This window comes from Girardinichthys multiradiatus, chromosome 20 (genome assembly GCF_021462225.1).
Source record: "Girardinichthys multiradiatus isolate DD_20200921_A chromosome 20, DD_fGirMul_XY1, whole genome shotgun sequence".
Taxonomy (NCBI): domain Eukaryota; kingdom Metazoa; phylum Chordata; class Actinopteri; order Cyprinodontiformes; family Goodeidae; genus Girardinichthys; species Girardinichthys multiradiatus.
The window spans coordinates 12097618-12119230 of record NC_061812.1 but is presented as its reverse complement, the minus strand read 5'-3'; the positions used below and the strand labels follow the sequence as shown (position 1 = coordinate 12119230).

The window sequence follows — 21613 nt, the reverse complement described above, 5'->3', positions numbered from 1 at the left end:
AATATATCTCCTGATTGGTTCAAGCTCCCAGCACTGGCATTCTTATTGGCCAGTCACGTGGCTTAGAATGCTTCCTATTGGTCAGCTGTGACTGAGCTGCCGTACCCTGCTTTGTGCCGCTCTGTGGACAGCAGCAGGGGGGAAACAACTGAAGAAAGGACAGATTGGAACTAGATGGGCTAAAGGGCTTTTGGGTGGGGGTATGTAAAAAAATAGAGGGTGAGCGAGGGAAGATTTAGTGTAGAACAGAACCAGACAGGCAAAAGAGGAAGAGGCAGAAAGAGGAGGGAGCAAACAAGGTTACTTCATTTAGAGCTCCTTGTGCATACGGTGCCGGGGAGAAGTTGTGGGAAAGTAAACAGCACAGGAGAATTCAAATCTGTGTTCAACCACTTGCAGCCCTCAAAGGAGACTGTAAAGATGAGTGTGCTGTGGTAAGAGCAACTGTTTATGAGATGTTTCCAGGATTAAAGGGTAGCCAGGGAGTGCCTGAAGCTTCTTGGAGGACATAGCCTAGTGCTGCTGACAAGAAGGTGAGGTGTGTATTTATTTATTTCCGTGAAACACTGCCTGTTTATTTAACTCATTCTGCTGTTGCCTTGTCGTCGTTTCATCTGTCAGCTTGTTTAGCATGTTGCAAAGACAGCAGCTTTGTTCAAATGGGGCTATTGGTGGAGTGGAGTTGGGGGTGGGTGTGCTGGTTTGTGTCTGTCTGAGTTCCAGCCTGACAGCTATATGGGCAGCTGAGAGGACAAGAAAACGTGGAGGAGAGGAGAAGAGGATAGGAATGACGGATAAACCGAAGCCCTTTAGCTACGTACACAACATCATGGACAATTAAACCTTGGGCCTGCCTCAGAGAGCCAGCAGGGATACAAAGCAAAAGGCCTTGTTATGATAGCCACCGTTCCTGTGACAGACTCCAGGAAGGATGAGAGGGATTTTCAGCTCATCCAATATCCACACGTATAGCCGGCTATTTTTTTTAGCTTCACTGCACAGCTCTTGTCCCTCAGGCCACAAAAAGCGATCCTCTGGCCAGGGTCTTGCCTACACCATTCCAGTTTTGACGGTTGCTTCCCAGAGTACAAAAGCCCCTCCCAGGATGAATTTCACGCTGCCTCTCAGCAGAATAAGAATTGGGGGATTCAGGGAGCAGAGGAGTGAGAGGGAGGGATCTACGGGACCTCTGACACAGTCTGTGCTCTGACCAAAGAAATTTGCATTTTAAGCTAAAGAACTGTTTCAGCCTTGATTTTTTTCCCCCGGATGTCCCAAAGCTTTCTTGTTAGAAACTTTCTGGACTTGTCCTCCTTAGTGACCATCCAGGACTTCCTACAAACATCCAGTATCCAAGCATGCATGGCTTGAAACTACCACAAAGACTTCTATCAACTGACAGCCATGTTCTTTCATTAGATGAAAACTGGCTCTCACGCCATTATTTACAAGGCCTTGATGCTCCACTGCACAATGAGGCATTTGATAGTGGCGACACGCCTTCCACATGTCTGCTGGTGTAATGTACAACAAGCCCACTATAGTTATCTGAGAACGCCTAATCATAAACCTGTTGAGGGAATTTGAGTGTGTTTATAAGATGACTTTTCTGTCTCCCCACATAATGCCATTCAAACACAACTTGTATGATTTCCTGTTAGCTCTCCTGATAACACATCTCAAGAACAAATCAGATTCTGGATTTCCACAAAATCCGAGGCAAATTTACTTGGACAGATGCATGAGGTTTTCTTCATCAACCTTTTTTTCACCAGTATATTTTCATTTCCATTATCTGATTGGAGTGGTGCTTTAAAGGAGCTTCTTACCATGTTTTGCATTGATTAGAATAGGTCAACAAATAACCTTAAGCTAAACAATAGAAAACATTAAACACAGCTGGGAAAGACAACGACACATTGTTTGAAATCAGGAACTTTGATAGAAAAAAGATGTTTTGTTTTAGATTGTCCCAAGTTTAGGTTACATAACAACTCTGTACTGTAAAATCCTAGAGAGCATCAGCAGGTTAGGGTGAGGCAGACAAAGGTTATGCCGCAGTTTAAACACTTATTTTGCCTATTTAGTATGTCCACTGAATTTGTATCACATTATGTAGAATATCTAGCAGGTCAACCTGTCTTAACCGGAAAGCAGATGTACACCTTCTTTGCCTTCTTTTGCCTCTGTATTCCTGCTTGTTGTCTTCATCAGATGAATTAATTAAATATTGAACTACCTAACAGAGAATTATCAATTTTGTGTTCATATGTGGATCAGATGAATTTAGAGTTTAACCATAATTCACACATAAAGTGCTTAAAGTATATTCCAGTTTTATGACGGTTGTATAACAAGGGAACTGTTTATTGAAAACAAGATTATAGATCATTGTGTTATAAGAAAGGTGCTTGTGACAGGCTTACATTTTTTTTTATCTGTTTTTTACCTGACTTGTCTAGTTATGCAAGTGTAAACCCACAATATGCATACGTGAAAGGAAGGAGAGACCTTTGAACAAAAAATGGAATCTTTATGGATTTACAGGGATACCCAAATAGGAATGATTTTAAACCATCTTGCCTTCAGAACTGCATTATTTTATTTGGAAAATAATAAACAAAGATTTAAGTCCATAGTAATTTGAGTGCATCCCATAATTGTTACAGATTTGTCAGCTATGCATCCATAGCATGAATCTCCTGTTTCATATTATGCCAGAGGTGCAATATTGGATTGAGATCTAGTGACTGTGGAGGTCATTGGAGGACAGTGGTATTGCTGTCAGTTTCCTGTTCTTAGCTAACAAAAGTGGCACTTGGTGTGGTATTCTGTATCTGTAACCCTTCTGCTTTAATGTCCAATGTGTTGTGACTTCAAAACGTACTGTGGATAACTTGGTTGTAATGGGAGGTTATTTGTAGCTTCATTGACCTTCTCTCATCTAAAACTGATCTGCCCATTTGCATGGACTGGTTTTAACTTCTGCAAGTTGTCTTTGCCATGTCTAGATGCCTAACAGTTAACAAGCAGTTAAACTGGTATACCAATTAGAGTGACTGGTGAGTCTGTGGAACATCAGCAATATCATCTTATTTGTACATTACTAAATTCTAGCCCTTCTTTTGGAAAATGTTCTGGGATCCCAGCAAAGTTATCTCTGATAATGTGTTAGAGCTATATTTTAAAAGTACTTTTGAACCAGAGAAGAGATGTTTATTGTCGAAATCAATGGGTTGCCCATCTGACCAACTCGAGAAATATTTTTTACATGAAGGCAACATTTGTTTCCATTATGGAAAACAGGCACCATTTTGTATGAACATCTATAATTTGATACCTTATCTGAGTAGAACATCTATTAAGAGTTTGATGGCAGTTTGGATGGAATAGATTTAAAAAATGTGAAAAGATCAGGCAGTCCTCTATGGTTTAAAAGAAAACATCCTTTTCTTATTTTCTTTTTTTTTTTAAATTTCTTTCGGCACTAGAGGCCTTTATGTACGCTTCGAGGACTATAGCCTCTATATGTGGTCGCGCACTAACCCCTACACCAGCAGTGCCGTGCCCCCTTTTATCATTTTCTAAATAATTTTTAGAAATAAATTGTGAAAAATATAATGATGTGATTTAAGTGTGCATTTAAGTTCAGATTCTTGACACAGGGCTGTTGCTGTTGGATACAATGAATATGATGGCTGTCTGAATGAGCTTGGTATCACATTTGCTGTTCAGAAGAAAGTTAAATCACTAGAATGTGCTAACATAAGAAACTTCTGTGTTTTTAGGGTGAGCTAAATCATTGCACCCTTTTGCTTTACTTGTTATTGTTACTTTAAGTATCTCATTTGGCATAATTTGATCAGCTCTCTCCTAAAATGATTGTCTCCCGCTTTTGTTTTTTCCTTAACATCTTTAGTAAATGGGAAAAAAAAAATGTAACTACAAACTGATTCTGAAATAACGGAGTTAAATAAAAAAAATATGTAATGGAACTGTATAAATATAATTTTGAGTGATTGTAGAATTTTAAAAAATGGTGACTGGAAGAGCAGATATCTCCAGATATCTAGTCTGGGACATCAGAGCAGCACACATCTTTTGTGCTGATGCTTTGAATGGCTTGCTTTGTTACCTTAAGCACAAAGTTGTAAGGATAACCAAACACCTTAACTGATACGGAAGGTAGTAGCAAAGATTAGGAATAAAATAATGTTGTCACTGTACTTACTAGTTTTAGAGGCTGTATGCAAGTATTGACTGTTTGCCACTCTGTACTCCAAGTCACATGTCATCCAATATAATTTCTCCTGGAGCATGGCCAGGCAGAAATCAGATAAGCAGACCAAAGTCTACTTTAGCTGATAAAATAAGGTCTCCTGGGAGAAGACAATAATTTGTGACATATTTTAATTGTTTTGTTTCAAAATGATTATTTCCGTATTCCTACATAAAAACAAATAGCATAATCTGTGTCTCTCTGTCTGTCTGTCTGTCTTTATCTATTTATTTATTTATTTATACAGCCCCTTTCCAATAGGCATGGAAATCATAATGCTTTACACAACCTCAAGTCAAACCCAAAATGAAATTGCATTCATTAGATTTATTTAAAAATGAAAAATAGTAGTAAAAATGACAATCAATAATATTAAAAATGGTTTAAAAAAAATTAAAACAAATGATAGAAAAGTAAGAAGTGATTATAAGTATGGTAAAAAAAAATCTGGCTGCAATCTAATGCCTCTGTTTTCAAATCAGAAGGCAGACATAAAACAAAAGACAAATATTGTAAATATATGCAATGATTTATGTTAAGGCTTGGAAGTACCACTTATCAATCTTATAACAGAAAACAGACTTATTACATGGCAACTTTATATGTCTAGAGGAAAAAAAAAAAACAATCAAACTTTAAATTTTAAAGTTTAAATAAAAAAATATAGCGTGTCTGAGTTTAATTGAAACAGGCAGCTGGTTCCACAATGAAGGCAGCTGACAGCTAAAGGCTAAAGAATGCTATACTTACCTAAAGTACATTAGGTATAGAAATGAGGACCTTCTCAGATCCAGTGAGTAGATCTTAGGTGACTTTTCTGGAGCTTTCAATATGATGAACTCTGAATCCTTACTGACACTTCTCAGAAGTTTTATTGCTTGAAAATAATAACATCTGCTGTTTCTTCTTCAATAAGGAACCTGTAATTAACACACAGACAGTTAACAAAGGTTAACATCCTTAACCACTTTGGCTTGTGCAGGATCTAAAATATGTGTTGATGGGGTAGGTGATATGATAACTGATGTCTGATAAAACAAAACTGCAGAAAAAATCCAAGATTTGATTTAAGCATTATGGTAACTAGAATGATTTTTGGACTAAAATTTGAGGCACAATGATCCTTTGCATGTTGACATTTACTTCATTGACATTTTGGGAGAATAATTCTAGCTTTTTTGAAAATGTTTGTATGCACAGCATGAAATGAAATATGAAATATTGTTGGAGTGCTAGTTTAGCAAAATGCTATTTAAAAGGTTTCTGAATCCAGAAACCACGACAGATCTAAAATCTATTTTAGTTGTAAAGCCTCTTTAGATGCCCCAGTAACTTTGCATATACATTGTTATTGTGATTTACACATGAAAATTAATTCTGCGACACATTTATTTATAAATAAACCTTATGAATTTCGACATATAGTCTAAGATTATAAGATTATTTGGTTGGCAGTTTTGCTGTGTTCTTATCTCTGTTCCGTGTGTGAACAGTACAGCACAAAAACGTGTCCAGTTCACTGTTGTGTGAAGAAAACAACTGGCAGATAGGAGGTAGAGGTTATTTTCATTGTGTCCTTGATTAATGGGATTTATTCAGCATCTTACTGCTGTTGTAGACTGACATTACACTCTTCAGCAGAGGGGAAATGAAGGCCAAACTGACTGCAGAATGCATAATATATTCCTGCATGTCTTGAAAGCTGTCAAAATGAAAGTAAACCTGAGGGAAAATAAAGGGTCTCCAAGGCGTGTGTATAACCCCATCATGTTGTGCGTGCAGTTCATAATGGCATCTGCTGGCACGCTGAAATTCATTAAAAGTAAACATAAAATAACTACAATATCTGTAAGATATTTTCCATAGAGTTATAGTTGTTTGTGTTTGGACAAGCATTGTTAGCGTAATTTTGTGGTAAAATAAATCCACAAGTGCCTGTGAAGAGCCTCTCACTCAGTTTATGTCTTTTGACAGCCAAAAAAAGACATATTCCATCTGTTCTGAAGTAGCTGTTTGCAGTTTGTAAATTGGCCAAGTAACTTCAGAATATCTTGATAGGAAGTCTGCAGGGATGCTGAAGAAGGAAGTAGAGCCGGAGGCAGTATCGCTTCTTCCTGATACATTTTGTTGTCAGTGGTCTGTCATTGAGTGTTGGTGTGTCACTTTCTGAAAAGGAAAACCTTAGAGCGTTTCTGCTTGCAGTAACTTTTTGTTAGATTTTGCAATACAGTTTATTCAGTCATCCCCAGCTGCTGCTGGCTGGCTGTTGTTTCTTCATATACCTGACTGCATCTCACCAGACCTTGTTGTATTTGTTTCTTAGTGGTCTAACATTCTCTGTGAAACTGTTGCAAGAACAACAAAAGGCAGCGTAGCAAACCTCTGGGGCTTCAAGTATAACTTACTGTTTTATAGGTTGTTGATGTTATAAGGTTTATAATTCAAAAAAGATTTCCTAGGATTACTACTTATAAAATGAAATGCTATACAACGGGGAGCTGAAAAGGAATCGGGCAACATAAATCAGCTGCCAACTATCAAACAGATGCAACACTGTTATCAAAGGCTGGATGGAAAGCAACTGGAGCAGTACCAAGTACCTTTGTATGCAAATCAAAGAAATACCATATGTAATAGAAGATGGTATTAAATTACAATACAAGTGAATGTGCTAGAGGGCCACACATTCCCCTTCTAAATCTCAGACTGAAAAAATGTTTTTTGAGAAATCACTAATTTGCGTAAGCAATACCTATATACCAATGCACATATGTGACATGTCTCCACTCATTACTAAAAACACATTGAGGGAGTTTTCTTTGCTCTATGTAGGTCAGGGAGAGGGTGTGTAGCAGTAGCTTCATCTCTGTTCTATGACGTATCTTGTTTTCCCCATAAGAATAGCTTTCGCAAATCTACACTCCCGGGGCACTTTATTTTTCTAAGCAGCAATGTTTTTGATTTGCTGTCCACTTACCTATATACTGTACTTAAAGAAAGCACCTGAAGATACCTGCCATTTTAACTCACCAGAAGCAAAACTGTAAGGTTGCAGGTTTCTGTTAGCTGGTAGAATTGTAATTCAAGACACCAGCTTTTTACCTCTCCAAGATTGTCCTTTTGTTTTGCTAGTTAGTTCATCTCACTCAAGCGCACAATCGAGAATGTTTGTTCAGTCAGCTTAGCTTTAATCTGTGGAAGAATAGTGACTGAGGCTCTGAATTAAACTTTATATTTTTGTTTGTTTTTTTTTTTTATAAAAAAGGAGACTTTTATTTAGCTAAAAGGTATTTTCTGTGTTGGCCATAACACAAGCCACACACAACCACCTCCCAAATGACCTGTGTGCTAATCAGTGGTGCTCTGATAAATGCGGAAACAAACAATTCTGACAACAGAAGAGATGTTTTCCAACCACAGAAGGGTCATTGTTATTTTGAGCAGCATGTCTGTTTGTGTAGCTCAGAGGAGAAAAAGTGGTCCAAAGGCTGCAGTGGAGTTGTACACAAATGATTTCTGAATGAACTGTTGTCCTTAAAAAAATATGCCTATTCCTCATAACATGTTCTTGACTGACAGGCTAACATTTCCATTTAACACAACAGTTGGTTCCTCAAAAAAGCTCTTGATGTTTGGAAAAATATGTTTTAAATGTGTTGTCAAGACATAGTTTGTTTTACAGTTACAACTTTTGAAATGGTGTGTTGCAGTTAATAAAACTGGATTTTCAGTTTTGATCCTGGCTTCCTGCAACTGGGATAGGCCAAACTGGATTTGCTATTTAAAACCAGTGTGTCTAAATCACTGTTGCATCTTTGCTTATCCCTCAAGGTCCCAGTTATTGACATGCAGAGTCATGTTAAGACTGAGCTAAGACATCTGAAGAAGAATGGAGAGATTTGAAAAAGTCAAAACTGTAAGATGCCCCAAAAATATAATCGCTAAGTATATAGACTTTTGTAAAGCAGCCCTACTTGTTAATGCAGTATCCCCATGTTGTTTTATTTGTTACTTTCCAACATTGTATACTCAGGTCATAAAACCTGGGAATGGATTTTTCCGTAGAATCAGGAGTATGGAAATTAACATTAGATGCGCATTTGCACTTAATCTCTATGTATGTATGCAAAGATAAATGTGGAGAGAAAACAACAATGTTCATGTGGATGTGGCATTACTGTTTTCAGATTGCTCGGTTCTTGGATGGATCTGTTTTTTTAGGATTAAAGGGAGTCTATTTTTTGGAATGTGGGTTTCAAATGATTTGGCAAAAATGACACAAAGACATAATAAAGGTAATATGATTTAATTTTTTGATATGGCTTAAGAAAAATCTAAGTTTAAAATTGTATCTTTGCTATGTTTACTGTCCCGTAGTACTGTTGGCCATTTTAAGCCAACAGTGTGGCTCGGGCAATTGTTTCGGTTGCCCCCTGGACGCATCCTTCAGGAGGTGCGCCAGGCATGTCCCACTGGGAGGAGGCCCATAGATAAGCGGAAGATGACCTGTATGAGTACAAGTATTGAAAAATTGCTTCTTTGTCTATTTGACTTTTTAGTATTTTTTTTAAAGATTATTTTCATCATAAAGCTTACTTTGTAATCCTTTAGCAGTGGTTTTTCTGAACATTGTAGGCAAGCTTTTAAATAGACTAATGATTGTGACACTACAGTGGTGAGAACAAGTATTTGATACACTGCTGATATTGCAGGTTTGCCCATTTGCAAAGCATGTAGAAGTCTTTCATTTTTATCATAGATACTCTTCAATTGTGAGTGACATAATCTAAAAGAATAATCCACAAAATCACATTGTGTGATTTTTAAGTAATTAATTTGCATTATGTCCTCCAGCAGCCTAAGCCTATAGGGTCATAACCACAAAGATAGCTCAGGATAACCTAAGCCACTCTAACTATAAGCTTTATCAAAAAGGAAAGTTTTAAGCCTAGCCTTAAAAGTAGACAGGGTGTCTGCTTTATGGACTAAAACTTAAAGGAGTGTTTTTGTCCATTTCATTGTCTTGTGTACATAAAATGTGTACTATTACATATATGGTCTTTTCCTTAATTGCTAATGCTGCAAAAAGTTTAGGATCGCTTACAATTGTCATATGAACTCTATTTCTGTCACTTTTCCAAATATATGTTTTAGGTGGGTCTGAACCTTGGAGCTAGAAGCAATTTTTGTAGGCATTTAATATTTAATGTATCTGCTTGGTTATAAAGCATCCAAAATGGCATTTTATGTCAGAGAGCAAAAACACCTTAACTCTCGGACCCTTCGCTAATACATTTTCATCCTAGCTAAACAGAATTTCTAAAACAGCAAGGAAGATTTCGTGCATGTTTTCCCTGATAAGATTAAATCTTCCTCCAAGGTAATTGGGGTCTACAACTTTGAGGCACTTGTATTGGTTGTTGGGGATATCTTAATCAATCTGTAGCTTTGCCTCTTTCGGCGTTGTAATTAAGCAGCAGTTTCTCAAACTTCCATATGTTAATACTTGGTTGAATTACAATGCATGTCTTATTTTCTTGCATGTACATCCTGAAATATAAAGGACTTTTTACTGCTTGCCCATAGTTTCTTTAAGAAAGGGTTTTTAAGCAGGGCTGCAGAAGAACAGTTTTACATGAACCAAAGACCCTTTGATTAAGAGTACAGTGTATGTTAACAGTTCTTTTCAGTACAGTGTTGTTTAGTACAACAGGAATTTGTTTCTAAAATTTACTTTACGTGAAACTGTTTAGTTAGGGAGCTTTGGCATGTTTACAGAGATAAGAGCACATTCTACTGTTTCAGAATATTTACCTTCTTTGACTTTGCCTAAAATAACTCTGGCTGAACAAGAGTGGGAGTTAAAGTTCTATCTTTTCTGTCTCCATGTTGATTTACATTAAGTGCATCTTATCAGTTGCAGATAACAATAATTAATAATTTTTACTCCTTTTGGTTCATGAAGGAGTAATGTGTGGAGGCTTCAAGGCCTTTTAAGAAAGATTACAAATACCTTTTTAGCTTCATCATTTAGTTTCTCAACTTTACAGGAAACTATATTCAAGCATTTTAATTACCATGGTCTTAGAATAAATTATGCACAAGTTTAATTTAAAGGTGACATTTTTCATTAATTTCAATAAACAAAACTTTTTTCTTTGAACAGTGAGTTTTATTATTGTTAATAGGTTCAGTTACAACAAGATGCTTTCATACTCTATAAAAAGACACATAACTTTTTTTTCTAACTGTCTGACATCAAATTAGACTAAACTGTTCCTGTTTTAGGTTAGTTAGAGTTATATGAATTATTTCTATTTGCTAAATACCAGAACAATTTTTTTGTTTTTCAAAATCTGATTTATTGTTTGTTGGTGTGCACACACAAGGAATTTGATTCTTTGGTTTCACATCCTTACAGCGTAAAGACATTAAAAATAAGTATATTGACTTTATAGAACATAACAAATATAAAGAGCAATATGATCATTTGTGTGTTTGTACTTTTTCTTTATTTTTTGAGAAAATAGTTAAGTTAAATAGTGAAAATATGCTTATTTTGGTTCACAGACTAGTTGACAACTCTGGTTGTAAGGTGTTCATCTGAGAGAAAATGGGGGAAGAAACTCTCTGTGGGGTCGGGCTTTTGCCAAAATAGCACTCTGCAGCACCAACCTGAAGGTAAAAGTCTAAACAGTTTGTGTGTAGGATCTGTGGGCTCGGCAGAGATATTTGTGGTTTTCTCCAGAGGTCAGCTGTCATCCCAGTCTGGAGTGGCTTAAGATCCAGGTGGACCAGCCAATCCACCATCGTGTGTATCTAGACTCATCTTTGTCCTGAATCAGACCAATGACACTGATGTCATCTGAGGAATTTCACAGATGTCTCAAAAGGCCTGCTACACTTTAAATTTAAATTATTTATCTCACCTTTTTACTCAGTGGAAATGATTTGTGGGCCTTAGTTATGTTTGTAAATCTTGCAGCTGGGGCTGGTCACAGAAACCGTATCCCTACAGCACTCTCTTGACCCATCTGTGGGTCTTTCCAAAAGCTTCAGCTTCCTGAATCATGTCTTAATGTTGCTTCAATAAATCCAGGATATTGTTGTTTCCTTGCGATGCCTTTTATTTTGGGAAGTGAGCCAGTCTTTCCTACAGCAAAAATCCCCCACATACCAGGGCTTTTGCTTTTGTTCTGGATTTGAGAAACACATTTTGTACAGAAATGTCCTTTGATGTACTTTGTTTGCAGTTTTAAGTTCAGTAAAAAAATCACAGTTTAAGGAAATATGCTTTATCCTAAACTAGGATAATCTTGTTTTCTATTCAATTTCTATTTGATTAAAAACAACCTTGTCTTTTATAGAACCTGCAATATGTTTTTAAAGAACTTGCAACATTTTGTTTCTTTTATGATTAACGTTTATTACATTTAACAAATGAATAAAAAATTTACCCAAGCGACTTTTGTTTGTAATAATCCCTTGGTACATGTCTATTAAAAAGTAGAGTATGATATGCATGTACATTATTTATACAAATAAATTCAGCTTCTTGTTATTTTGTAAAGTTGGTCGGATTTGACAGTAAAGGCGTAATAGGAAATATACTTGCTTACAATCTTTTGACCTACTTTAATATTTAATATAATTGGTATTGACTCTTTCTGCAGTAATGTCGGCCGCAATATCTCACCAACCACCAAAAGACGATGAAGAGGAGGATGATGAGCAAGGGGAAGAGTTTATGTTTGATGGCAGCACAAATGAGGAAAAATCCCAAGAAGACAGTAAAGACATCAGCTCAGAATGTATTACACCTGTCCATGTGCCAAAACATGACCACAATGAGGCATCAGGTGCTGTAGCTGCAGACGGTGCACAGCTTATTAAATCTTCACCTCCTGCTGAATCACAGAGCATTGTGGCTTCAGTTCCCACCTCAGGTAACTCCTTTTGAGGAAGACTGTCCTTTTTAAACTAATGCTGAATAAATCTTCACCACTCACTCTTAGAGATGATTAAGTGTTGGGTCTGTAAGTAGCAGTGCACTATACATCTTTTTCAGTATAGTTCATCTTAAATGTTAGTTGTTGACATTGAACTAGGAGCTGATGCTGCATGCTAACCTCAACGTCAGGGTATTTTACACACACAATAAGTCCCTCAGTTCTCAATGTGTTTCTAGAGACCAAAACAAAGTGATTAATTTGTAAACATATTTTTCCAAAATAAAATAAAGTTTTTTTTAGGATGACAGGAGTTCTTTATTAATAATCCCATTAAGTCACTGAGATTGCTTCATTGTAGTTAAATAGATGAAAAAGATTTCAAATGTTGAAGTAATTCTCCACTGCAAATCTATTTGCAAGCATCCTTTTGGATTTTGTAAAAAACACAATTAGCAATTTGCTAATATATGCATTACACTTGTGTCACTTTTTGCTGTAGTGTTTTTCCATTATGTCATGTTTTTCCTTAGCATGTTGTTCAAGATCGATCTGTCATCCCACTTTCCACTCCGTCCCTAATCCCATTCTCTAGTTTTACTGATTTCACCAGATTTAGCTACAATAAACCAAAGCAAGCATTACAAGAACAGTGCTGCAAGTAACTAACTGGCAACAAGGAAAGAAGACAAAACAATGCATATCTTGATTAAATCTTCCAGTTTCCTTGGCACGTTGAAAAAAGCACCTCAGCTTAAGTTTGCCCTTATTCCTATAAAATGATGGTTATAAGTGGAATATAATATAAGTAAAGTTTGAAAAAGACAAAGAATGGAAATGAATTGAACAAATCATTTTTATAGTACAATCAAATGCAGCCCATTCTAAACAATAGAAGCTATAGATGGCTAATTAGAGATGTCTCAATCAACTTTTGTCACCATGGGCTCGTGTTGTCCAAAACGTATCTGAAACATTACGCATTAAGGTAAAAGTTATGTTAATTAACTACATTACTGTCATTCAAATTACAACATGTGTCCGCTCCAAGTTTCTTGAAGCCCAAAGAAAGCATGGGCGAGAGGTACATTGGTTGACCCGGCCGGAGCAAGACGGACCGGAATGGAACAGAAAATTAAGAGTTGTTCTGTAATTTGATGGAAAACGACGGAGAGCGGGTCCGTCGACGGTGACGTTCGGAGTAGTCACGGAGATTGTGGAACCGTTCTCATTAATTTACATAACAACGGAGTTGCTCCGTCGGTCGTAACGGAACAGGGCAGGAATGGAGGATGTGAAATTCTTCTGCCTCCCTCGACGAACAACTGTAGCAGCTTCGAAGGCAGGAAGGAGCCGGCATTGCTGGGTTTTCACAATAAGGTCAATTTTAAGGTTTCATAATATTTCAATTTCATACTCTTTGATTATGGTTAGCATGGGTGTGTAAATAAAAATTAACATAACGTTTTGGTTTTTTTATTTATAGAAAAAAAACTTTTTTCTAAAGGTGTGGCTGCTTTTATTTTGCGTGGCGGTGCGCCATGTAGGGGAGACCCTGTAATATATAATGGAGGCATGAAAATGTAATTATTAACGTGATTATTTTCACTCTTCCACATAAAGGAGCATATATTTCATTTATTTATCTAGGCATTTATGTTTACCCTTGACAATTTGCAAAATTCTCTGATATTCTTTCAAGATAATCTGTATTATTAATCTTTGCTGAAGTAAACTGGAATGGTAAAAAACGTACCCTTACACTGAGCATATGATCAAAGAGCATTTAGCAAAAACATTTAGAAACAAAAACTAGAGAAAATGAAAGGAAAAAATGGTTACCAAATAGAATTATAAAGAAGTGTTAAGTGGAGTATAAATTAGCACACTTAATAAAAACATCAGCACAAGTGTACAAAGTGTTTTTATTTTTATTATGGGCTTCAAAATATTTAAAATGATCTCTACCTCTCTTGGCTGCATAACAGTATATAAAAAAAAAAAAGTGAAGTAGAGGGAAAAATGCAACTTAATTATGCATAAAGGTGAAAAAATACCACTATGTAATTTTCCACAACTTCAGAAGCAATTACACAGTTAATTAAACACTGTCTAGTCTTCAACAGTGTAAATCATTCTGAGACAAGGTACTTAGAGTTGCTGTGATTAGCCAAAACCCACATGTCCATCCTTTCAACATCTGCAATGCCTTTAAACTGTTTCTGAACAGAATAAATAACCACCTATAACACTTCAGTACTGGAGCTTCTGTTGGATTATTTTACTAAGAAATGTAAAATTAATATTTTTTATGTAATGTGATCAGTTTTCTGTAGTAATGAATGAATTTTATGTGGTTTTTAAGCTCCACTTAATTGGATTTGATTATTGCCTGAGGCAGACAGCATTAGAGAGAAGAGCTAACTTAATTGGATGAAGTTATGTATAAGTATGATATATTTACCACATGCAGAATGGTATCAGACAGGTTCTGCTAATTACACATCCAGATAAAGGAGGAGATTTAGGTCTTGGAGAGGTTCTGTTGGACAAAGTAAAGTGATTAGGGATTGATTAAAATGCTTTTCTACCACATCTATGTGTGGTAATCCATTAAGTGGCCCACTGAGATGCGAGTAGAGTTGTGGGCGATGATAAAAATGTGTTTTTGAGGTCTGTTATACAACTTAGGAGTGAGAGTGGCTGGAATTCAGATCACTACCTCATCAGATGACATGAGTTTATTCTATTGTATGCAAAAGAAATGGATGAGTGCATTTGTTGAACAAAACCTTCTTTATTCAACATTCGCAGAGGGAGTGCTCAAGAACCAGACAAAGTCAGGTCCTATTGCACAAGCTGCAAAACAAGCCCAGACTTGGGAAAGTTGCTGACCAGTTGTCTTTGGTTCTCTTATTACAAGGTGTTAAGTTTAGGAGAAATCATATATATTGACCTGCAATGTTATAATAAAAAAAAAAACATAGTATGTGTGAACTAATGACATTAAATCAAAAGTTTTAGTTGGAAAAAGCTAGCCATATTGTTTTCATTTTATTGGGCATAGTTAGTCTCATGGTTATTGTTTTTCTCCTTTTTGCAGATATTCCAGTTGCTGAATCATCAAACGGGTAAGTTGCCTTTGACTCTAATTGCATCATGGAGAAAATGACTAAAGGGTGTTGCATAAACTTAACTTAATACCACAGCACAACACGGCAATATTCCAGAGATAATGTCATGCTTGGTCTCCATCTAAACACCCCACAGAGGGTTGGAGGCCCTATGATGTTATGTTACAGTATTTGACTGCCAGATGGCATGTCATGTACAAAATGATGCTGTAATGGAGTTCTTGTGGGAAATCAGGGGATTGTGTGATTCATGAGATTGCGCAAAACATTAAAGATCAACTTAATTCATGTTTATGTAGCAGATATGTCAATCATTTCAACCACGTTTTATTTCATTGGTCACAGAAGAACAATTTAAGGTGGTTGAGCTCATCGACAGCAGACGCACTCCTATAATGATACAATACAACAAATCACATATAATTAAAACATCAAGACTAGCCTAGCGTAAAAAAAACTATCAGACTTTCCTCTGATCTTCATATATTGTCACAGAACTGTTTTTGACTATCTTGTTAGCTAGTCTCCGACCGCTCCAAAAACATCTAGTGTCCCTGGTAGATCTCTTTTTTGTGTTTTTTAGAAGACAAAGGGAGCAGAAACACCTCTTACCACGGTAAAGAACAAGTTTAACATTTAATGTCTGGAAGTAGCCTTATTTTTTTGCAGGTGTTGCATTTTTTGCTGATGACACTGATGACCCATGAAAGTCTGAGCTGCATCCTGCAAACATAAGCAGCCGTCCATATAAACTATTACAGTCAAAGCCATTCTGAAAAGCACAGAAAAACCACTGAGCAAGTCGAGGAGCCAATTTCGGCTGATAATAAGGCAGCGGCAGTAAGATTAGGTAGAGCACTGACTTTTGAATGAATGTCATTAGAGGCTCTAGACAAAACATTGTTCATAAGAAGTATGCAGGGAGACTGGCTGTCTAATTTGTAATTTTTCACGTTTTCTTATTTAATAATAGTTTGTTTGCGAGCAACATTATAAGCTGATAGTTTAAAACTGCTTGGGGAAGGGGTGTTTAATTATCTGTTTATGAAAACTTGTCGTATGCCACAGAAACGTTCTGGGTGTGACCAGAGAAATTAGGCCAGTAAATGTATTTAAGCACAGTTAATAAATAATTTAGAAAAAGGAACATTGTGTATTTTTACACAGAGTTAGGTTGATTTCGATAGCTTTTTCCCATGATAATTTAAATCATAGTTAACAACATTACCATTTATGCAGGTGATCTTTGTTGGAGATATATGACTAAACAAGCAAAAAACAAAGAAATCTGTGAAGGAAAATCCATTTTCATTACCCTTTGCTTTGATCTGCTGTTTTGGGAGTCAAATAAAAGTCAAATAAAGGTTAGGAATGTGGGATTTGCATTAAAGGAGATAATCTTCCTTCATTTTCTGTTTGGTTAAAACTACTATCTCTGTCTGTTGTCCATGTTTTATTTATATATCATTTAGGGTTTTATGAATTTTGTCTGTTAAATACTCAAAAGGTTTACAGCTTATATAAGAACATGTCCAGGGAAATTTCTTCCCAAGGAACTATAGTGCAGACTCTGTTGAAATATAAATTAAATGCATTTGTACCTCTATGTTTAAACCGGAATTTGAGTATTTAACTCTCTGTACATTTTAATACTGAAGTCTTGACAGTGATGTTCAAGCAGGTTATAAAGTGGGACATTCTGTTTGGGAGAAACGGTTTCCTTTTTAGAGTTCCACTTGTCAGTCGTTTGATGAATAAAATTTCATCAGACTTTATCATATTTAGTTCGTTAAAGATCGCTTAAAAGCCCACACAAAGTGCAAAACTCACAAGTTCAAAACAGTATCTTTGGCTGAGTAGAAATCCTTTCATGGCTGGAGTTTTGACAGTATGAGTGACAGCTCCATCAGCCTCCTATGAGCACCGCTTCAAGGTGTGTTTTGTCGTGTAATTCAAAGCACATTTCTGGCTGCCTCCAAACTGAGGAAAGGTATAATCAGCCCTTTTAGCTGAAAACACCGGCATTACCATTAAGAGGCAGATGTGTCAGAATTTAGGGCCATAAAACAGAATGTAACTGCAGTAATTTGTGGCTCTGAGAACAGATTTTTTGATGATTTATGATGAATAAAATACTGATAAGCTAAGCATGTATAAATAATGTCTAATTCATCTTGCAAAGACACTCACAGGATCACACACGAAAAAACTAGATACTTACTTTCAATATGTATTGCAGAATAAAAAAACTCTGCCAGTGTTATACAACAACAAAAGTATTGTAATATTTTAACTTTTTTGAAATGTGTCGGATTTACTGTCCAGACATTTGAAGAAGTATAAACATACTCGTCTCCATATTCGGCATCTGATAATTTTAATTTCTTTTAAAATGAATGAATCTTGGTTTTTACTTATGCGTGTCCCACTCATGCATATATCACTCATACCCATACATGCCTCTGCGACTTCCCATTTTGACATGTTACAGCCAAGAAACATCAAGTCATTTGATTAGGTTTTTTTGTGGGAGACTAACACAAAGTGGTAGTCACCTGAAATGGTTTTCCAACAGTCTTGAAGGAGTTCCCAGAGATGCTTAGCACTTGTTGGCCCTTTTGCCTTCACTCTGTGGTCCAGCTCACCCCAAACCATCTCGATTGGGTTCAGGTCCGGTGACTGTGGAGGCCAGGTCATCTGGCGCAGCACCCCATCACTCTCCTTCTTGGTCAAATAGCCCTTACACAGCCTGGAGGTGTGTTTGGGGTCATTGTCCTGTTAAAAAATAAATGATGGTCCAACTAAACACAAACCGGATGGAATAGCATGCCGCTGCAAGATGCTGTGGTAGCCATGCTGGTTCAGTATGCCTTCAATTTTGAATAAATCCCCAACAGTGTCACCAGCAAAGCACCATCACACCTTCTCCTCCATGCTTCACGGTGGGAACCAGGCATATAGAGTCCATCCGTTCACCTCTTCTGCGCCGCACAAAGACACGGTGGTTGGAACCAAAGATCTCAAACTTGGACTCATCAGACCAAAGCACAGATTTCCACTGGTCTAATGTCCATTCCTTGTGTTCTTTAGCCCAAACAAGTCTCTTCTGCTTGTTGCCTGTTCTCAGCAGTGGTTTCCTAGCAGCTATTTTACCATGAAGGCCTGATTCACACAGTCTCCTCTTAACAGTTGTTCTAGAGATGTGTCTGCTGCTAGAACTCTGTGTGGCATTGACCTGTTCTCTAATCTGAGCCGCTGTTAACCTGCGATTTCTGAGGCTGGTGACTCGGATGAACTTATCGTCCGCAGCAGAGGTGACTCTTGGTCTTCCTTTCCTGGGGCGGTCCTCATGTGAGCTAGTTTCTTTGTAGCGCTTGATGGTTTTTGCGACTGCACTTGGGGACACTTTCAAAGTTTTCCCAATTGTTCGGACTGACTGACCTTCATTTCTTAAAGTAATGATGGCCACTCGTTTTTCTTTACTTAGCTGCTTTTTTCTTGCCATAATACAAATTCTAACAGTTTGTTCAGTAGGTCTATCAGCTGTGTACTGTATCCACCTCCTGCACAACACAACTGATGGTCCCAACCCAATTTATAAGGCTTGAAATCCCACTTGTTAAACCTGACAGGGCACACCTGTGAAGTGGAAACCATTTCAGGTGACTACCTCTTGAAGCTCATCAACAGAATGCCAAGAGTGTGTAGAGCAGTAATCAAAGCAAAAGGTGGCTGCTTTGAAGAACCTAGAATATAAGACATATTTTCAGTTGTTTCACAGTTTTTTATTCAGTATATAATTCCACATGTGTTAATTCATAGTTTTGACACCTTCAGTGTGAAGCTACAATATTCATAGTCATGAAAATAAAGACAACTCTTTGAATGAGAAGGTGTGTGCAAACATTTGGTCTGTACTGTATGTCCAGGCATTTTCGAAAGTGAGAATTTGGAGACTCAAAATGGCCACTATTGAAAATGCGTGTTCAGTTTGAAAATGCCTGGACAAATTAACTTCAAAAGGCTCCAATTCCTGAATCCTTGAACACAAGGACATCATGTTTTTGTCTTTCTGTCCCTTCCTAGACTATATGGACTGGATGACTGTAGACAAATGACCCATGAAGGGATTATAATGTTCTCCTAGCCTTATATTTACAGATTGATGTTTTTACCCATTCCTGTTTGTGAAATGGTTCAAAATCAGATTGATAAACATCACATTTAGGTCTTACCTGAAATAGAATTACACTGCTCAAAAAATAAAGGGAACACTTAAACAACACAATATAACTCCAAGTAAATCAAACTTCTGTGAAATCAAACTGTCCACTTTGGAAGCAACACTGATTGACAATCAATTTCACATGCTGTTGTGCAAATGGAATAGACAACAGGGGGAAATCTTTGGCGATTAGCAAGACACACTGAATGAGGGAGTGGTTCTGCAGGTGGAGACCACAGACCACTTCTCAGTACCTATGCTTTCTGGCTGATTATTTTTGTCACTTTCGAATGTTGGTGGTGCTTTCACACTCGTGGTAGCATGAGACGGACTCTACAACCCACACAAGTGGCTCAGGTAGTGCAGCTCATCCAGGATGGCACATCAATGCAAGCTGTGGCAAGAAGTTTTGCTGCGTCTGTCAGCGTAGTGTCCAGAGCCTGGAGGGGCTACCAGGAGACAGGCCAGTACACCAGGAGACGTGGAGGAAGCCGTAGGAGGGCAACAACCCAGCAGCAGGACCGCTACCTCCGCCTTTGTGCAAGGAGGAACAAGAAGAGCACTGCCAGAGCCCTGCAGAATGACCTCCAGCAGGCCACAAATGTACATGTGTCTGCACAAATGGTTAGAAACCGACTCCATGAGGATGGTATGAGGGCCCGATGTCCACAAATGGGGGTTGTGCTCACAGCCCAACACCGTGCAGGACGCTTGGGATTTGCGCCACTGGCGCCTTGTGCTCTTCACAGATGAAAGCAGGTTCTCACTGAGCACATGTGACAGACGTGACAGAGTCTGGAGACACCGTAGAGAGCGATCTGCTGCCTGCAACATCCTTCAGCATGACCGGTTTGGTAGTGGGTCAGTAATGGTGTGGGGTGGCATTTCTTTGGAGGGCCGCACGGCCTTCCATGTGCTCGCCAGAGGTAGCCTGACTGCCATTAGGTACCGAGATGAGATCCTCAGACCCCTTGTGAGACCATATGCTGGTGCGGTTGGCCCTGGGTTCCTCCTAATGCAGGACAACGCTAGACCTCATGTGGCTGGAGTGTGTCAGCAGTTCCTGCAAGATGAAGACATTGAAGCTATGGACTGGCCCGCCTGTTCCCCAGACCTGAATCTGATTGAGCACATCTGGGACATCATGTCTCGCTCCATCCACCAACGTCACGTTGCACCACAGACTGTCCAGGAGTTGGCGGATGCTTTAATCCAGGTCTGAGAGAAGATCCCTCAAGAGATCATCGTCCGTCTCATCAGGAGCATGCCCAGGCGTTGTAGGGAGGTCATACAGGCACGTGGAGGCCACACACAATACTGAGCCTCATTTTGACTTGTTTTAAGGACATTACATCAAAGTTGAATCATCCCGTAGTGTGTTTTTCCACTTTAATTTTGTGTGTGACTCCAAATCCAGGCCTCCATTGGTTAATAAATTTGATTTCCATTGATGATTTTTGTGTGATTTTGTTATCAACACATTCAACTTTGTAAAGAACAAAGTAGTCAATGAGAATATTTCATTCATTCAGATCTAGGGTGTGTTATTTGAGTGTTCCCTTTATTTATTTGAGTAGTGTAGGAAAACCGGTATTGGAGTGGCTTCAATACAAATGCAGAAATTTCAAAAACCATGTTATAATTTTCTTTGACTTCACAATTTTACACAGCTTTTTTTTAGTCTAAAAGCAAACACAAGAAAAACTGACAATAAAATACAATGTTTTTTTGTAATGTGACAAAATGTGAAGAATAATGTGAACCTAACAATTCAACTTCATCCCTGTACATTTTTAGTAGCACTTGATGAAAACTTTGGCAATGTATCAATGAATAAAATTTTTAACACATTATTTCAAGTGTCTGTTCTGTCTTGGTCATTCTTAATCCAAATACTTTTTGAAGATTATTGATTTAAGTTTTTAAAAATAGACCGGGTTTAATTACTTTTACTCAGAATAATGCAACCTCTTACTTCTTCTTGCTAAAAGGCTGTATAACTACAGCTGAAAGGAACTCACATATG

General features: G+C 37.6%; 1 protein-coding gene across 8 annotated transcripts in view; it reads left to right on the top strand.

Annotated features, from left to right (window-relative positions):
* Positions 1–154: 154 nt before the first annotated feature.
* The window catches only part of arhgef10la (Rho guanine nucleotide exchange factor (GEF) 10-like a), a 170397-nt gene continuing 148938 nt past the window's right edge, over positions 155–21613 (top strand). For 3 of the 8 annotated variants that reach the window (XM_047347199.1, XM_047347197.1, XM_047347193.1), the window contains exons 1-3: positions 155–533; positions 11953–12225; positions 15332–15359. In XM_047347199.1, the coding sequence (XP_047203155.1) occupies positions 11955–12225; positions 15332–15359 (299 nt within the window). In that variant the 5' untranslated portion in view covers positions 155–533; positions 11953–11954. Of the gene's footprint in view, positions 539–10849; positions 10961–11952; positions 12226–13297; positions 13609–15331; positions 15360–21613 lie in introns of those variants that run through there. The other 5 variants (XM_047347195.1, XM_047347196.1, XM_047347194.1 and 2 more) reach the window with 5 other exon arrangements.